Below are 20,323 nucleotides of genomic sequence, written 5' to 3' on the forward strand. Positions count from 1 at the left end.
AGTCCTCATGGTAATATCATCTCTCTCTATATGTCATATTGGAAATTATTAAAATAAATCATATATCAATGAAAGTATCAATGTTAATATATAGATAAAAAGTATTAAAGTCATTCACTGCATTGGAGCTATAAGAATTGAGTGAATATCAATAAGGAAAATAATATGGCATTTTCAGTCCTCATGGTAATATCATCTCTCTCTATATGTCATATTGGAAATTATTAAAATAAATCATATATCAATGAAAGTATCAATGTTAATATATAGATAAAAAGTATTAAAGTCATTCACTGCATTGGAGCTATAAGAATTGAGTGAAGATCAATAAGGAAAATAATATGGCATTTTAGTCCTCATGGTAATATCATCTATATCAGAATTTAACAATGCCATTTGGAAGATATTGTACCTATAATTTTAGTTGACTGTGTCAGATGATGAAATAATTTATACCTAAATATTTACAAGAATTGTCATTTCTCCATAGACTACATTTTCTTACCTCTTGGCCCTTTTATCTCAGATATTTTATAAATTAATATCCTGTTTGCTTTAAGGGAAACATCTATGAGCAGGAAGCTGACACATTTGGTCACTATGTTGACATACAATAAGACCGATATCCATCCCTTGACCTTCATTCTCATCGGCATTCCTGGGTTGGAGGCAGCACATGTATATGTCTCCATTCCATTTTGTATGGGCTACATTTTGGCTCTGCTGGGAAACTGTTCCATTCTGTTGATCATCAAGACAGACCCCAGCCTTCATGAGCCAATGTTCCTCTTCCTCTGCATGTTAGCCGTGGCTGACCTCGTGGTGTGCACTGCAGCTGTCCCCAAACTTCTCAGTCTCTTCTGGTTCCATGATGGAGAGATTCCCCTTGAAGCTTGCCTCACTCAGGTCTTCCTGATTCACTCTTGCTCAACCATGGAGTCGGGCTTCCTTGTAGGTATGGCGTTTGACCGTTATGTAGCCATTTGTAACCCATTAAGGCACTCAGCTATTCTGACACACACTATAACTGGAGGGATGGGCCTGGCTGTGGTACTCCGGGGTGTTGCCCTTCTCAGTCCTCACCCTTTCCTGCTACGCTGGCTTCCCTATTGCAGAACCAACATAATTTCCCACACCTACTGTGAGTTCATGGCCCTCATCAAGATTGCCTGTGCTGAGACAAGCATCCAAAGAGCCTACAGCCTCAGCGTCGCCTTCCTTACTGGTGGGGTGGACTTCGTATTGATAATCTGCTCTTACGTCCTCATTCTCAACACTGTCTTCCGCCTGCCTTCCAAGGATGCCAGACTCAAGACTTTGGGCACCTGTGTCTCACATGCCTGTGTCATCTTAGTGTTCTATACCCCGGCCTTCTTCTCTTTCCTCACTCACAGGTTTGGGCATAAAGTAGCACCGCATGTTCACATACTTGTGGCCAACATGTATCTTCTTGTACCACCAGTGGTGGACCCTATTATTTATGGTGTAAGGACCAAAAAGATACGAGACAGATTCTTTACATTGTTTAGATTTTCAAAGAGTCTGAATTGAATTATTTTCTTGATTTGCAACACAAAAATACAGCATTATACTATTTTAATCATCATGTTTCTTCATTAAAGATCCTCCTTTTATGATGAACTGATTATGATTTTTTGATTAGAAATAAGAATTCTAAATGTAATTGTCTGCCTAAAGAAATCCAATTGTACGTTATTTAAGCATTTCAGGAATGTTTTCAAGATAAAAATGAAAGTACTATAAAATGAGAGTCTCACATAATCATTTGAACCTAATCATCTAGATTGCCATGAAGCATATTGAAATATTCTAATTAATGTAAATGCCTGTGTTTTATCACTATAGAAAATGTCATTCAAGGGGCTGGAGAGATGGCTCATCAATTAAGATCACTGAGGCTTTTGCAAAGGATCTGGGTTTGGTTCCCAGCACATGGGTGTATTTCATCAGCATCATGTTCAATGCTTAAAGTTGGGCACAAAAAGTGAACATAAAGCATGTGTGTTCAGATGTACCTGTACAGAAGGGACTTGTATTCTGGCACCCAGGATTTACATTCCCTGCATGATTTGAATCAGTTCCAAACCAGAACCAGTCATGTGAACGGCAGCACGGAACATCTTCATAATGACCTGAAAAGTGTAAACCGAGCTCTTCATCCCACAAAATAACAATATGAGAAGAGTCATCATTTATTGTCATGTTCTAAACATTTACCTGTGTTTGGGGGTTTCTTCGCTTAACTCACAAATTCTCACAATATCTATAGAATTATTGTCAGTACCTAAATGATTAAGACATCTGTATATTCATATAACCGATTGACTGATAAAGAAATGAAGATTCAAAGTCTTTCTATCTTCAGCATCATTATTTTCATATAAATTTACAATAATTTCCTCCACAGCCAAGTCTCACTGGTTGAGCCTTTTAGAAACACAGCTTCCCACTGATACAGGTGTCAAGAGCATCACTACAGCCACACCTATGTCCCATAACCACACAATATTCAGAACAAGTTAGCAAGCACTTAACAGGGCACATTGACATGCTTAACACAAAGTTTGTAATCTTATTCAGGTGCTTAGTGCTGAACACAATTTATGTACATTTCCTTTCCTCTATTGTGGGGATACAGCCAAAACTGATTGGAATGTAGAGCAGGGCCACTTAATCCCGGAGACCTCCAAGTGAGGAGGGCAGGAGACCTGCCAGCTCCATTCTGGACATGCTGGCTGTCCCACGATCTCTTACCCAACTACCTCTAGGCTAAGTCTCCATTTCCCCAACCCTAATCAGGGTTCTTGTAAATCATGTGACCCGACAACAGCACAGAAAGTACCATGGGCAGATTCCAGGTAGCTTTGGAAATCCCCTTCCTCCCCCTACCTGCCTGCCCACCCAAAACCCAACCCCACCTGTTTGCCCTCGAAACTTCCCTCTAAAAATTTCCGCTTTGCCATATTAAAACGGGTTGTCTGCTGACACAGTCTCCCAGGTGTTTCTTCCCATTGTACTCCGGGCCACAAGACCTTCCTATCCAGCACTGGCTCCTGGCTCCTCCCTAGTTAGACCCTCCAGGGCTGGGACCAATGTGAAACAGCTCCCCTGCGGGGAGGAGACTGACACTCATTCCTAAAAATGATCGAAAGAAATATAAGAGTAGAGATGTGAGTTCAGAGTACAGTCCTTCTTATTAACATGGAAACTGTGGAAGTTCTAGTTTATCTTGAGAGAGACTGAACGTCCTTTAAAAAACTCCATAAACTATGTTTATATTCCCGATAGGTTCTAGAAAATTTCTTTCATACACAAGTATGAAGGAAATCATGACTTCTTGGGAAGCATCCCTATCAGAAAGTATATGGAAGGCTGCTTCATTCAAATTACCATAATCTTAAATGTTCGTCTGTGCCTCAAGATCATAGAAGAAATAGATGTGAAGAAAGAATGTGCTTTATAACGATTTAATATTAACAGCATTAAAGGGCTAAGGACATAGCTAGGAATCAGGGCTAAAGTGATTTCCTAGCTTATTCATGTACCAGGTTCACTCCAAAGCACTGAAATAGTAAGAACCAGGAAGAGCAAAAATACTTTGCTAACATTAGTTTGCTAGCGTCGATTCCAAACATGCAGATAAACCTGTATTTTAGAGTGATGAAAATTATATATTCATTTGTATCCAACAAAAAGCTGTTGTAATTATCAATATAGTCTCCAATTCCTTTAATAAAAAGTTCTAAATTAAGAATTTTGAAAGCGTTTGGTTATGGCGGTGTATGCCTTTAATTCCAGCATTCCAGAGGCAGAGGTCCTGTAAGACCCAGGCCAGGCCATTGTGGTCTACATAGCAAGTTATAGACAGCTGGGGATACAGGGAGGTCCTGATCCACCCCCCGACCCCCTGCCAAAATATAGGAATGCTGAAAGTGCTTAAAAAATGCAGAATGATTACGTTCATCCATGCATTCTGTATTTCTGTGGTGTATCCCATAATGTTTGTTCTTCAAAAATTATCTGCCATACTCCATACTTGGAGAAGTACTGTTGCACAAACTCATCAGTGGGTCAAAAAGCTTTCAACTTGGCTGTGTTAGCATTAAAAAAGCATTTTCTTTATATATATATATGAGTGTTTTGAAATGGTCATTGAATACAGAAGACGGTGTCTAGAACTGGAAAATTCTTAGCTCCCATGGGGAGCTGGGAATCAAACCTGGGTCCTCTGCAAGAGCAGTCAGTCCTCTTAACTACTAAGCCATCTCTCCCCAGCCCTCTGTGTTAGCATATTTTAAAATCTTGGGGCTGTAGCGATGGCTCAACGGTTATGAGAATTGGCTGTTCCTGCAGAAGACCTGGGTTCAAATCCCAGCACTCACAACCATCTGTAACTTCAGTTCCAGGTGATACAAGGCCCATTTCTGTCTTCTGAAGGCACTGCATGACACGGGGACACTTACACACATGTAGGCATAACACTTATACACATAAAAAAATTAACTAATTAAAAAAGTCTCTAGCAACATCTACTTTTCCCCTGTTATGTCCAAATTTAGAAGAATATCACTAAAACTTTGTGAGAAATATATCTGGATAATTAAAATCTATGTACTTGACCTTGTCAAACAGTTAAAATCACAAGTAAGCCCAAATATAAGGAAAGGCAGTCAGCTGTAAGAAAACTTACACATCAGTTTAGGCTACTCCTGCAATCCTAGCACTCAGAAGGCTGAGATGCAGGAGGTTTAGGGTTTTGAAGCCATTCTTGCCTGGTTAGTCCCATGCTAACCTTTACTGCTTATCAAGACCTTATCTCTAAAACACACACCCAAAGTAAAGGAAAGGAAAGAAGCGGGGAGAGAATGGGAGAGACAGAAAGACAGAAAGGGGGAAAGAAAAGGAATAGAAGACAGGAAATGGAAAAAAGAGAAAGGAAAGGCGGGAAAGGAAGGGAAGAAAAGATAAAAAGCAAACAAAACTTGAAAAATAAAAAATGAAGAGAGAAAAGATGAGACACAATCTCTTGCTTTTCAGGGAGATGTAACAGATTCTGTAGAAGCCAAATAAAAGCATTTGCTATAACTTCAAAGCATAATCCTAGAACTGGAGTTTGGCCTATGTGAGAATACAGAATGACTGAATCCTGTGGAAACCATGGAATTTTTTCCATTGCTGATTCACCTACATCTGCACCAGGTAATCCTGAGAAAGAATATCGACCGCATCTGAGACCAGAGTCCTTCATCATGGACGAGACTTGGTAGAAGAGAGCAGCACCCTCTGAGGGTGGGGATCACACACACACATTTAGTTCTTTCTCCCCTCTAAGGCCCAAACACTCCAGCAAGTAGGGGCTAGTACTCAGCTGAGTCCTACTGGTGGTGAGAGTGGTAAGTCTCCAACTCTGACCTAGAATAACAATGTTTGCTTAAGACTGAACTGGAACCAGAAAAACAAAGGATTAGAATATCCCCTAGTTTTCAGAACCAGATATGCAGAGGTGGGTAGCAATGATCTGCCAAGGGGGCCCAACAAACATGGGGCTGGGTTTATCTGTGGCAGAGGAACAAAGGAAAGACCTAACGCTGGTAGTGGATCAGACACTGAGAAAGGGCTTCTGACCAGTCTTACACCCTACATTAAAGGTGTAACAGTGAGAATGCTGACCAATGATGTGTTCACAGCTGACATTCACAGCAGGAAGAATGGATGGACTCAACACTCACTAAAGAACTCAAACATCTATTTAGAAGCCTAATGGAAAATGACAGGTCTAGATGGCTGCGCTTGTGAATTCCATCAAACTTAAAAAGCAGTACCAAATATATGGAATTACTCAGCATGAGAAAAACAGTGGACACTGCTTCTTTTGCTGGGAAGCTACTCTGGCAAGGAAAATCCAAAGCTATTTCATAAGAAGAATAAAAACATAAATAAGGAGGCTGGAGTGGTGACTCAGGGGTTAAGAGCACTTGCTGTTCTCCTAGACGACCTAGATTCAATGCTCAGTACTCACATGGTGGCTCTGTCGCCAACGTCCAGCCTTCCTGAGCACCACATACATATTAATAAACATATCTGCAATCCAAACACTTGTACAAATAAAAGTCATTAAAAAAGACAGGTGAGTTATAATATCAACAGTTTAATCTCTCAGTAGTAGTCCAGGAAGAGACACTTGTGAGTATAATTATGTGGCATAACTGCTGGATAATTTCCTAAAGATTTCTAGATCAAGATGCAAAGTGAATTAATACAATTTTCTTTTCAGTTTGAAATACCATATTTTTAAATTGTAATAGCACTAAATAGTGGATTTCCCCCCCTAAGTTCATTCTACAGAATAAGCATGTTTTGGGTTGGTCTAAGGAGGGTATTTGGAAGACAATCTCATCTCAAAACAGAAAATGTGTCTCTGTGGTTTAAAAATTCCAGTAGTTTCTCAGATTAGAATATTGCTAACAAGTATGACTTTATCAGAATTCCACAAAGCTACCTCCTTTGGATACTTTCCTCACATAACATCAATAATGTAATGTGGATCTAGAAAGTACTAAGTGATACTATATATTAATATTATATATTATGGTTTTTATAAAATAAGCAAACTCCAATGTAGATAGTGCTAGAAATTGTGAAAATTAAATGATTCTTTAAGAAATGGAAGATCTTCATCTCTGTCATGTAATTATCACATTCACAATGTCAAATTTACAACATTGACATTAGCTCAGCACAGTTAAGAATACGCTTTTTTGACAGTCAGTCCAGATAGTTGAAAAATGTTCTAGCATTCCGTATTTTGAGATACTCTCTAACCAGGCTAATGTGGTTTGGAGTTTAAAGGTACTGTATAAAATAATTTAAGTGGTTTGACTGATTGTGAATTTTTGCTCATGTTTTATTTTTGATCTGCCTGTAGCTCAGTCATAATAGAAGTACAAAATGATGATTTGCTTCTAGATTAGGAATTGTAATGATTTCCTAAGGAGGAAAATTAAAAAGAAAATAACTTTCCCAGCCTAGGGTGGTAGAACATACCTTAAATCCCAGCACTCAGAAGGCAGAGACAGGATGATCTCTGTGAGATCAAGACCAGACTGATCTCCACAGCAAATTCCTTCCAGTCCAGTTGGGGCTACAGGGAGACCCTGTCTCAACCCTCTCCCTCTCAAAAAAAATTTTTTTTTTGCCTACAACTATGACATGGGCTCACCCTTAAGTACCTGGGGGATGAAAAAGCCAAAGTCTCAAAACTGACAACCCTCTTCTACATAGGACTGCATACCTTGCAAATGTTCTTCTGTTTAATATTGGAAAATTTCTGCCCATTCTTTCATGAATCTGAGTTTTTAATGAGTACCAGAGTTGGGTTCCAGTTCTTGGAAAACATTTTCAGCACCTGTTCTCTAATCTGCTTAGTTCTGACCACATAGATTACAGAATTGAGAACAGGTGGGATGACCACATAGAAATTGGCCAGAAGAATGTGGATGGAGAGAGGAATATTCCAGCCAAACCTATGTGTCATGGAAAAAAGGCAGGGGTGTAGAAAGTCAACATGACACACACATGAGATCCACAGGTGCTCAGAGCCTTCACCCAGGCATCCAGAGAAGAGAGTTGAAATACAGCATGGAGGATGTGGACATAGGAAACAAGGACGTCTACAATGTCAAATACCAGGGCAGAGATGGCACACAAACCTTATATGATTTTGACTTTGATGCTGGCACAGGACAGGCAGGCAGTGCCCATGTGCTCATAGTAGAGGATGTGGGGGATGATTTGGTGTCCACAAAACGGTAACCTCAGGATGAGTGGGATGAAAGGTACAGCAAAAGACAGTGGTCTCAGTAGGATGACCCAAGCAATGATGAACACAACCTTGTCTGTCAGCACCAGTCTGTAACGAAGAGGGTTACAGATGGCCACATAGCGATCATAGGCCATGGCCAGGAGCAAATCTGACTCCATTCCAGTGCACAGGTGTATGAAGAACATCTGGATGAGACAGCCTTCAAATGAGATTTCTCTCAGGTTCAACCAGAAGATGCCAAGCATCTTAGGGATGGTGGAGCTGGACAGGCTGAGGTCGATAGATGACAGCATGGCCAGGAAGTAGAACATGGGCTGATGGAGACTGTGTTCAGTGTGAATCACACGAAGGATGGTCATATTCCCAAGTATAGCTATTAAGAACACAGCAAAGAAAGGAAAGCCAATCCAGCAATGCATGTTTTCCAAGGCAGGGATTCCTAGGAGGAGGAAAGAGGAGGGGTGGAATAGAGTAGTGTTGTATGAAGCCATCCTGAGATTGCTGTGCCACAACAGATCATAAACCAAGCATATCACATTCACCGTATGGCCAGCATCCTTCTTCAATTTACAGAAAGAAAAGTACTATAGCAGAGAAACTTGTGTCACAACTATCCAGATTGCTGGACCATAGTGGTTTGAAAATATCTAAAACTTAATAGTAGAAAACAAAATAAGAGCTGTGGATTGCTGGAGAGATCGCTCATTGGTTAAGAGTATGCACTGCTTTTTCAGAGGACCAGAGTTCAGATGCCATCACCATGTCAGGCTCCTCAGAACTGCCTGTACGGATCTGATGCCCTCTGAGATTCTGTGGGCACTGTACTGCTGCTGTGCAAATAGGCACATAATTTAAAAATAAAAAGAAAGCCTTTAAAAGGTGGGTGTGGTGGCAAATGCCTTGAATCCCAGCACTTGGGAGGCAGAAGCAGGCAAATCTCTGTGAGTTCTAGGTTAGCCTGGTCTACATAGTGAGTTCCAGGCCAGCTAGGGTACAGAGAGACCCTGTTTCAAAAATACCAAAAAGGAAAACAAAAACAAAAACAAAGAGAAAACCTTTTGAAAAATAGTAAACGAATTTAGTCCCAAGATTTCAAAATTGCCTCATTAATTCAATTAACTTTTGTTTTCCAGTTGAGCAAAGAGTGTTATCTAACATGAACTTGCTAAGTTTTTAGTTGAGACTGCAATAGATCAGCTAGAGTGTGTTTCTTCCTGTGGAACTGAAAAAAAATGGGTGAAGTTACAGAAGTCATCACTTTCAAGTAATAAAGTATCACTAAGAGTAATTTTCCCTTGTAGCTAGTAGCATGAAACCTTATGAAATAAGAAAAATACTATGTACAAGTTTTGTTTTGCTCAGGACTTTTTACTTCTTAGACAAGAGTAGTTTCATACACTTCTTAGTTCAAAATGTATGAAAGCCATTAAGATCCTACAAGAGACACTTTTCTGAGTGGGGGAAATAGAATTTAATATTCTAAGAAACATTTGTGCAGCAAACGAGGCCTTTCTAAGGTTTGAAAAAATGGAGGCTATTCCATTGCTACAGTTCCTTCAGCCATGTCTCATCCCGTAGGTGGCTTCTCATCTCTTCTTTCTTGTCAATGTTCACATCAATGAGGCAAAAGTGCCAACAAAGTTCGTCTCAGGAAAGCTGCATCTGATTACTATGGAATATGCCAATCCTGGTCATAGGTCTTTCTGTTTTTAAATTTCTTCCTGCTGATACTAACAAGAAAGAAATACAAATTTACCTGCCTGCACCCACAAAAGAAGAAATGCTCAAGTCTGTAAGACATTTCAACATGTCCGGTAACATCGGGTCACCTGTCCACTGCTTCCTAATACTGAAGTCTTTCATATTCTTCTTATACCAAATTGTTACCCTGACATATTCTCTAAAACAATAAAGGAAATGAGATGCAAATTTCATTCTCCCCCATACATGTGAATTCTTAAGAAGGAAATTTTGTTCCAGCACGGGAAGGTGACATCATTGAATTACAACAATTAATCATTACTGAACAGATTATTAGTTTTGGGGATGAGAAAAGGAACTCTAAGAAACAAAGTAGCTAGTTGGGAAATTATCACTAATTTGAGCACGTGTGAGTATGTGATTATGTGTCTTGGGAAAAGAGATACAGGAGGTCTGCATCTTCAACAAGATTTCTTCTTTATAACTACAGTAAATCTGACTTAAAGCAGTTTTATGTGTGTGAATGGCTCATATTTATAAAAAGACGTGCTGCATCCAAATTCTATTGCTTTTTACCACCTGATTTCTTCTTTTTTTCTTTTTCTTTTGTTCAGAAAGGGAGATAATTCTACTCCCTAAATACAAATTCCTCCTCCAAGTAAAGAAACAATAAAAATTTTTTGTAGGAGAATTATTATTGAGAGGTATACTTCACTGAAGATGGATCATTTAAAAAAGTGTGAAGTTGCCAGGCATGGTGGCGCACGCCTTTAATCCCAGCACTTGGGAGGCAGAGGGAGGTGGATCTCTGTGAGTTCAAGGCCAGCCTGGTCTACATAGTGAGTTCCAGGACAGCTTGGGCTACAGGGAGACCCTGTATCAAAAAGACCAAAAAAAAGAAAAAAAGAAAAAAGTGTGACGTTAAAGGCTATCCTATAGTTAAGAATATAATAGAGTAAAAATCTCCATTGAATTTTGTTCTGACACAGGTCAGCTTGTCAGGCATCCATAACAGGAATCAGTGGATATGAAATCCTCTTTGTTATTTATTGTAAACATTCTATTAGAATTGTGAATGATCCTAGTGTAAGGTAACATATCACCCTTACCATTAGACATCTATGAAGAGATTTATATGCATACCTGGAGACTATGCCATTGCAACACGATTAGTACAACCTTCCATTTGTGGAAAGGGCACACGTATTAGGACTGTGTTTTCATAGGTTGCCAGTTGTAAAGATAATTTCTGAATGGTTGCGTTTGAGTGCTATTGTTCTTTCTTCCTATGGAGCACAGGTTTCCATTGGAGCTGTGTATCCAATCTGAAATATAGGTTAAAAGAATTTGGAGGAGACATAATCAGAAGAAATAGAGAAGACAAAAAGAAAGAACACTGATGGATCAGTACATAGGAGTTTCAATACAGAGAATACCAGCGCTGTCCAATGACATGTGAGTTGCACGTAAAGATTATGTCTGTGTAAGAAGCAGTGCAGGTAGTCCCTGCTCAAATGTATACAAGATTAGGTCGTTTTACTCTCACTGTTAGTTGCTTCACCTGTTTCCACAATCAGAAGGCTTTTCTTTATTCACATACTGTATCACTTACTGCTCCATTCCTTGAGTTCCGGTGGGCACTGAAAAAGACCCATGTCCTCACATGTACTTCCCACACCGGGAGAAGTTGCCAATCTCCTTTCCCTTCTTCTCAGCTCCATTTGCTTAGGAGAGAACTACTTTTCAGTGTAGTCACAACATCCAGAGTGAAGCCTTTGGAAAGCCCTGGGGGATAGTGGGGATTGAAGAGCTCAGAGATCAGAATCAACCCTGTCGCATGAAATCAAATATTCTCAGACACTGATGACCCAAATCGTGATTCCGGCACCAGATACTCAAATTGAGGATGATCTTATGTGCAAGATTTAAAAAAAAATTTGATATCCGTTAACATACTTACTTTTTTCTAATAGGGAGCCTGAAAATTATTTTGGATTCTTTATTTTAGAAATCCCAAAGCGGGTGGGGCAGCATATGTCCCTAAAATACAGACCAATGATCTCATTAAAGCTGGGTGTATCATGTTAATAATGTGTAACTAGCACACACACAGTATTTAGTGGAACTATGCTACTAAAAAGTAAAGTATTACACTATGATAGGATCATCCTGCCTTAATAATCAATATTATCCTAAAGTGAAGAAATTCATACAGTTTTGCATTACATGAGTCATAACCTGTTATTCTGTTGAAGATTTTTTTTGTTACATGTGGAAACAAGATGTAAAAATGCAGAGACTAATCACTTTAATCATCTTCCTTCTGAGTACTTACACACACACACACACACATATCATTATGCTCTTGATCTAATAAAACAGATAAAATATCGAAATTAATCATATACATTTAATAGAAGATACCATAAATAAAAGGATGCATGAAATCCATTTGGGGGATTATGAGAGGGTGTAGATGGAGGAAGGGGTATACAGGTGATTAAGATGTTTTGCATGAAATACATAAAAATTCAATAAAAACATACATTAAGTATAAAATTATATTTCACACATGAGATGATTGTTTCATTTTTATTATGAGACAAGATAAAGACAGAAAGCACACAATGCTACAGAGGTGAGTGTTGGGGACTCCATCCTGGAAGACTTGCCCATCAGGGACAGGGACTGGCATTGTATGCTTAACAGAGTATGTGATCATTGATCACCATCTGATCATTTAACAGATATGCATGTATCTTATACTATATGGAATGGAATGCTTTAAGAATTGTTTACTAGTAAACTGAACGAACAAAACATTTTATATTCATCCAGTTAGAAAGTATAAGAGAATAAATATGTATATAAATGACACTATGAATAATTTTGGAGATACTGATTATAAAGCTGGTAATTTTAAGTGAGGTTGTCTGGGGGCTATAAAAGTATCATTTAAGCAAATGTCTAAAGGAGGAAAGAAAGAATGTCTGGTAGGATCTGAGAAGCTGCGGAAATTATTCAGTAAAAGAACAGCACATGTAAAACTACAGTTTGTGGCTTTAGGGCAGAAGGGTTTCATAGAACTGAAGTCTGAAAAGTGACATAGTTTTGAAACCTCAGATCTCTACAACCAAGTACTTCATTAGTCTATCAAGGATCAGGGTGAATGTGCAAGGTCTCTGTGTAGTGTCAAGCAATCAATGTGACCCATGGAAGCTACTTCGGTCAGGAGCCATATTGAAGTCAATTCAAGTATTGTTATTTTTCTTTTTTTATGTATTTTATAATGAAGAATCAACCAGATTATCAATAGCTACTTTTTTGTTTGTGTTTTGCTAAGAGAAGTAACACTAGTTTATTTATTGTGTTCTCTCAATCTTAATTGGATTCATAAGAACAACTCTTTCAGTAACTTTCCGTTCTTGTTTCTTTTTTCTGATACATAAAGTCCACCAGTGTGTGAACTTTAAAAATGTCTCTCTTTTTCTTTTAATTTATTTAATAACCACATGATTAGAGGAAGCATTTCATTACAGCTTTAACATATTCAATAACATACTCCAGAGCAAGGATACACCTCTTTCAAAAGTGGCTGTAAATTTTTAGGTTCACAGTTGAATTAATACAGTTATACAATATTGAACTCGGTATAAACCCTATAAGACATAAAACTGAATGAGGTTTTAACCTTTATAAAAGATCTCCATTTCATTTTAAAATATACTGTTTCTTACCGAAATACTCATTGTTTTTGCTAATAACACTTAGATGTTGGAGCATGCATCTCTAATCTGTAACTCTGTGTATCTGATTATTACTAGTCATAGTTGGTTACACTTGGGTCCTTGGCACTTGAGCATGGATATAAAGTCATCAGGTAGATTTCAATGGTAATGTTTATCACCTCTACTAATTAACATGAAGTAAATTTTTATGCTTCCTCCTCAACTATAACTCATTTTTTAAATTTATTGATCTTTTTGTGTGTATATCATACAGAACATCCCAAAAAATCTTATTAATCTACATACCCATTTCCGAAATGTCACCTTCCCATATCCTCCCCCACCCCCACTGGAGCCCATATACTCTGTCATCCCTGTTATGGCATCTCTTGTCATTCCCCAGTGCTTGTCCATCTGCTGAATCTAGTCAGCCTATCTAGAGATCCTTGTTTTAGGAACAGCAGTTGTTCCTCATCTATCAGCAATCAGTTGTCAATATTCCTTTTGATAAGATTGGGGTCTGCTGTTCATTTTCCCAGTTCTGTTCTGAGTTACTGTCTGGGAGTCTCTTGCACCACCTTGGCCAACAACTCAAAAGAAGGTATCTCCTATCTGGCATTGAGCTTGTTATGTAGCCTTTAGCTGTACATATGGACTCTTAAAAATTATATTAAGCTTTTTTGCTGTTCCTTAGTGGTCACATGGGCTAGGGAGGAGCCCCTGGCTCCTTTCTTTTACCAGTTCCATCTGTGTGAAGATAAGTCAAAGGTCCTGCTCGGCCATGGCTGGCTTTGCTTGGAAGCATGGAGGAAATGTTTCCTCTGTGTTGACCCTCCTCTTTGTAGGCTGGATGCTGGTTCAAGTCCATCTCGTGAGGTCTCCACAGCCTCCTTGATCAAGAGGACAGTTGACTCACCACAGTTACAGGATATTTTGAGAGATGCTCATAGTCCCCTGGAACTAGTTGACCTAGGAGGGCAAGGATCAAAAACTGTCCTTTATGTCCCTCTGACCAAATTAGTATAGGTCTCAAAGCATGGCTGTTAAACATCCAAGAAGGTTAGTTCAACCAGTCTGGTATTTTTAATTACCATGTGCCATGTAGATAAAGCTTGGACAAAGATCAAATAAAACTTGCCTAGATGTATATTCCTTGATCTAGTTGCATATATAATTTGTCAGTAGGTTGTTGGACTAATATGGGTCCCTCTGGTTTTTAATATTAGCTAGGCATTATTTATCTCTTGCATTGTCTAACCCTTCCACCATGGTTTCCCCATTTCAGGTGCCCCCATTTTTCCCATTTCTCCCTTAACATTACCTTTCTCCTGTGGTCCCACTTCTCTTGAGCTCCTTTTTTCCCTTTATACCCTAGAGTCCTTGTATAACCTTCCCTCCCCCTTCTTAAAATAACCCAATTTTTATCCATAGCTACCTTATTAATGCCTGTTTCCTACTGTTCTTCTCTTTCAGATTCTTTCTTTTCCTTTACCTCCTGGTTCCTTTTCATAATCCTGGTTCCTGTAGTTATGTCTAAATACACACTCTTTTATCAGGATTTGGTGCTAGGATCCACATATGAGGGAGAACATATGTTGATTTTTTTTTCTGAGATTGTGTTACTTCACTTAGTATAACAGTTTCTAGTTCCATCCATTTACCTGCATATTTCATGATTTCATCTTTCTTTACTGCTGAATAAAACTCCATTGTATATATGAACCACATTTTCATTATCCACTCATCAGTTGAGGTACACTTAGGTTGCTTCCATCTCTTAGCTATTGTGAAAAGAGCAGCAACAAACAGGGATGTATAAGTGTCTCTGCAATAGGATGAGTTCTTTGGGCAAATGTAAAGGAGTGGTATACCTGGGTCAAATGATAGGTTCATTTGTAGTTTGTAAAGAGTTATCCACACTGCTTTCCATAGGGGTTGAACAAGTTTGCAGCCCCACCAGCTTGAAATATAATGCATTAATATATTTGCATGCCTTCTCATTCCTTTTCCTCCCAAAGATGGACTTTGTTTATTAATCTAGTCCACTAGCCTGTGTCTTTTGACTGAGGAGTAGAGGCCATTGTTATGTGGATTTTTGAAAGATGTGTATTGATTACCGTTATATTAATTGGTGTGTGTTCTTTGTCCTATTTTGTGATTCCATAATTATACCTTCCTTTGTTTCCTTTCTGCAGCATCTTGAATATAGTCATTCCTATCTTTGCACCTTTGTATTTTGTAGGGATAATTTTGTATATATGAATTCTTCCATCTTATTCATGTCATGGAAATTTTTTCCATTCCCCATTGTCTATGATAGATACTTTTGCTGGGTCAAGAATTCACGGTTGGCATGCCATGATTATTCAGAACAGGGAATACTTTTGTCCAGGCTCTTCTGGCTTTCATAGTTTGTGCTGAAATGTCAGCTGCAATTCTAATGAATTTTCCTTTATACATAACTTGTTGTTTATCTCTACCAGTTTTCTGTATCCTCTGTTTGTTCAATACATTTAATGTTTTTACTATGATATGTCATGGGGACTTTCTGTTCTGGTCCTCTCTAATTGGTGTGCTATGTGCTTCTTGCATCTGTGTAGGTATGTCTTTCTTTAGTGTAGGGAAGTTTTCTTTTATAATCTTGTTGAAGATCTTGTCACAGTCATTGACCTGTGAGTTTTCTCCTTCCTGTAATGCATAGATCTTTCCATGGTATTCCATATTTTCCATATTTCCTGTACACCCCATTCCTTTTTTTAAAAATGATCTTTGCTTGGGTAGTTTAGTTTCTTCAACTTTGTCATCCAGTCTTGATATTCGGTTTTCCATTTTATTCAATCTACTTATGGAGCTTTCTCCTGCCCTTTCAACTTGACATGCTGACTTTTCAAATTCCATTTTCATTGTGACTTGGGCTTCTTCAATAATTCTATCTCTTGTGAATTCACTTTTCAAGTCCTAAATTGTTTTTGCTATTTCATTCGGTCTCATATTTGTATTTTCTTGCACTTCTGTCACATGTTTATGCCTATCCTCTTTGACAGCTTTGATTTTTTTTTATCCCTGTGTTATTTAAGTTCTTTGATCATATTTATTATTGTTCTTTTAAATTCTATGTCCTGGGGTTCCTCAGGGTGATTCTTATTGCAGTATAATTTTGTAGGACTGACAGATTTTATTGGGGGCATATTCTCTTGGCTTTTCATATTATTTGAGTCTTTACATAGCCATTTGGGCATATGGATATCTTTTGCTGGTTGTCTGATAGGAAATTCTATTCTGCTTTCATTTAGTTGAAGTTTGTTTCTGTGTATATTGTTGATGTAGCTTGATTGCTTTTTGCTCATGTTTGAAAAGTTAGTTGGTGTGTGCTTCATGTTCTTGAAGGGTAGTAGACTGGTCTGGGTAGTAGGTGGGTCTGTGGTTGGCAGATCACAATGAGGGGAAAGGAAGGGTGACATGGGAATGGGAACAGCCTGTGGAGAGTTTAACAAATGATGCTGGAGAATTTGGTTAATCTGGGGTCATGAGATCAGGTTTCAGTAGGCAGTCTAGACTAGGAAGGTAGTCCAGAGATCTGAGGAGCAACAAGTAGGAGCTGGCCTGGGTTCAAGACTAGAAGAGGGGACCCAGTGCAGGAAATGTTGAGTTAGTCAGGCTTCAGGGGAATGAAGACATGGTGGGCAGGATCTGACTTATTAGGGTAGTAGGCAAGTCTCTGGCAGGCAGATCAGGAGGCTAGTGGCAAGGTGGTACGTAAACAGTCTGTAGAGGATCTAACAAACTATACTAGAAGACTGAGGTAGTCTGGGTTAGGAAGCTAGTCTAGAGACCTGAGGCAGAAGATTGGGGGCAGGCCTGTGCCCAAAGCATTGAACACATGTCCTGCACTTCATGCAGGCAAAACATGGGAATAAGTCTTTGAAGTTCCCAGCCCTAAGTGACATATCTACAATGCAATCTCTACATATAAGGCTCAGGGGGCATGACAAAGCAGAGTGCAGAAAAACTATTAATACATCTCTTAACTCTCATGAGTGAAGTTTCCTTATGCACTAGATAGTGATTAACCCAGAAAGCCATAGCGGCCAACGTGCAAAGAATAAGAGACTGCAGAATGCTTATGCCTGAATAGGACACATATAAAAACTCTGTCACCCAAGGCTCAGGAACCATTGTGGAACAAGGGATAGAAAGATTGTAAGAGTCAAAGGTAGTGGATGACCACAAGGAAACAGAGTTTCCAGACAGCTGGGAGGTGCTCATATGAATGCACAACAATCATAGCAGTATGCACAAGACACACACGTACTCCAGCCAGGCAAAATCCCAGCACAGAAGTGGGGAAGTGGGTGAGAAGCCTCAACATTAGCTGGGAAACTATTAGTATTTTATAACTGCTGTGAGGGGGACAGTCAGTTTTCCTTAAGGGTGTGGTGTTAGGTAGGTTAACCAGGCTCCAGTGGATGAATGCAAATGGAAGGACATTTGGGGACGCAAAGTTGATTTGATAGGCTTTAATATATATGGCGGTATATGAAATCCAGTGGGAAGGCTACAAGAGGGATTCAGATAGGTGAGGGTGTCTGAATGTGAACAACACAGGTTGTATGAAATTCGAAAAATTCAAGTAAAATAATTAATAAATTAATTAACGTATTTTAATTTCTTTATTGCAAACACAATTTTCTATAAGAGATGAAAAGGGCTGGAGAAATGGCTCAGCAGTTAAAAGCACTGGCTCTTCTTGCAGAAGACTGGGGTTCGAATCCCAGCACCCACATGGTGAATCACAACTGTCAGTAACTCCAACTCTATGGGATCTGACGCCATCTTCTGATCTCCACAGGTTCTGAACGACATGGATGCACTTACACAAATGCAGGCACAACACTCATAAAGATAAAATAAAAAAATAAAAATATTGTAAGAAAGAGAGCAAAAGAGAGAGAGGGAGAGCAAGAGAGTTTGACAAAGAGGGAAAATAACACCTAGAACTTACACTTTTCATTAAATTTAACACAAAATTCATAGACTGAAACATGAAAAACAACACAGTAAAGCACACAGAAGGGAGTTGCAGGAGGAAACCTATGTGCTTTGATTTTAGTGATGTAGAAAAAAATATTCAGGAGATGAATGGTTAAGTCCAACTTTATTAAAATTGAAACCTCCCACTGGGCGTGGTGGCACATGGCTTTAATCCCAGCATCCGAGATGCAGAGGCAGAAGGATCTCTGAGAGTTGAAGGCCATCCTGGTCTACACAATGCGTTCTAGGCCAGCTGGGACTACAAGGAGACCCTGTCTCAAAAAAAGACCCCCCCCTCCAAATTAAAACCTCCCTATCTGTGTGACAGTTCAGAAAATGAAAAAAAAAAAAAAAAAACACAGACTAGGGGAAACTTTTTGTAATTCACATAGATGACAAATGCCATACACAGAATACAAGTTTGATATTGGTGTATTTGAGTACTGGGCTTGACTAATTCTACAGTTGATAATCATGAAAATAAGGTTTCTCACTGCTGGAGTAGGAGTTTGCAGGTAAGAAGGGGAGCAAAGAAAAAATTAGGCATGCAGTGAAAGATCTATTAAGAGATATCACAGATTGGGCATAGATTTTGTGTGTTAATCAAGACTATTTATATACAGAAACATTTTATATATTTGTATATAGTAGGTTAGTAGGTTAATAGACACACGTTCATTCCCTTTATCAAGTAAGAAGGATTAGAAATAAGTATACTCGACTAAAAGAAATACATTTTGTATTCAAATCAGTTTTTTAAATACTATAATCAAAGGAAATAGGATTTGGGGGCTGCAGAGATGGCTGAGTAGTTAAGAGCACTGGCTGCTCTTGAAAGGACCTTGGTTCAGTTCTAAGCACCCACATGGCAACTAACAACTTTCAATGACTCCAGTTCCATAGGATCCACCACCTTCTTCTGGCCTCCACAGGCATTGTGCAACCAAGGTGCAGTTAAAGTCATCAGGTAGATTTCCTAAAAATTTACAGCCAGTTTTGAAAGAGATGTATCCTTGCTCTGGAAATTGTTACTGAATATGTTAAAGCTGTCATGAAATACTTCTTCTAATCATGTGGTTATTAAAAAAAAGAAAAAAAAGGTGTGCTTAAATACATGCAAGCAAAACTCATTCATAAAAACTATTTTTAAAAGGACCTTTTAAAAGGAACCATTAGAGAAATGACTGATTTCAAGATTATTGCAAGATAGTTTTGATGCATTTTGTATTTTAGAAATGGTTTATACAAGTACAAAACAGTAAATAAATGAACAAGTAAACAAATTAGACACCACCCTAAAAACTGTAGATGAAAAAAGAAGCAAATGAATCCCCACATTTATGGGAATATGTATAAAATACAGTTATTATTTAAAGGATCTCCTTTGGGTCAAAATGTGAACAATTTGGAAAAGTCAGATCAAATGTAACTGACAATAATCCAAATGATAAAATAAACATGATAGTTTAAATTTATAATCCCAACACTAGGGAGGCTGAGGCAGGAAGATCATGAGTGGGAGACCGTCTTCATCTACGTAGAAAAACACTATAAAAATCACAAAAATATGAAATAAGTGTATGTAAATTTACATTAATGTCAATAAATTCCTGAATATATGAAGGGTAAAGAGACAATTTTAGATGCAAAAATTAAGAATTTTTGTAGAAATCTTCTTGACTGTAAGTGAGGGGACAATGACTGCAGTCTTAGATGTAGGATGAGCACAATGACTTCCTGACAAAAGAGCACAGTGTGGATGGGTATTTTTTAAATTCTCTTTTGCTTATGGTGCAGTACTCAAACTTAGGGATTCAGGTTTGTTGGCAAACACTTTAGGTCTGAGTTAGATTTTTCCTCCCTTGAAGAAAAGAATTTGAAAAGAAAGACAAAGATAAGAAAATTATCTTAACAGTAGAAGAATGTGGTAAATTCTCCTTCAGTTACTTGTTCAAAATAGACCTCAACAGTGGCAATTTATGACATATGTATATATAATTCATTATATATTCTGATATAT

At 38.4% G+C, this 20,323-nt stretch overlaps 1 protein-coding gene and 1 pseudogene across 1 annotated transcript; one reads left to right on the forward strand and one right to left on the reverse strand.

The window, feature by feature from the left end:
• Positions 1–570: 570 nt before the first annotated feature.
• On the forward strand, positions 571–1,551 carry LOC103732081 (olfactory receptor 52K2-like). Its single transcript, XM_008830604.1, has one exon. The coding sequence runs from the start codon at positions 571–573 to the stop codon at positions 1,549–1,551; it is 981 nt and encodes a 326-aa protein (XP_008828826.1).
• A 5,809-nt stretch (positions 1,552–7,360) lies between these two features.
• On the reverse strand, positions 7,361–8,334 carry LOC103732082 (annotated as a pseudogene).
• Between the last annotated feature and the right edge of the window lie 11,989 nt (positions 8,335–20,323).

Source organism: Nannospalax galili, unplaced genomic scaffold (assembly GCF_000622305.1).
Source record: "Nannospalax galili isolate Female #2095 unplaced genomic scaffold, S.galili_v1.0 scaffold635, whole genome shotgun sequence".
Lineage (NCBI taxonomy): Eukaryota > Metazoa > Chordata > Mammalia > Rodentia > Spalacidae > Nannospalax > Nannospalax galili.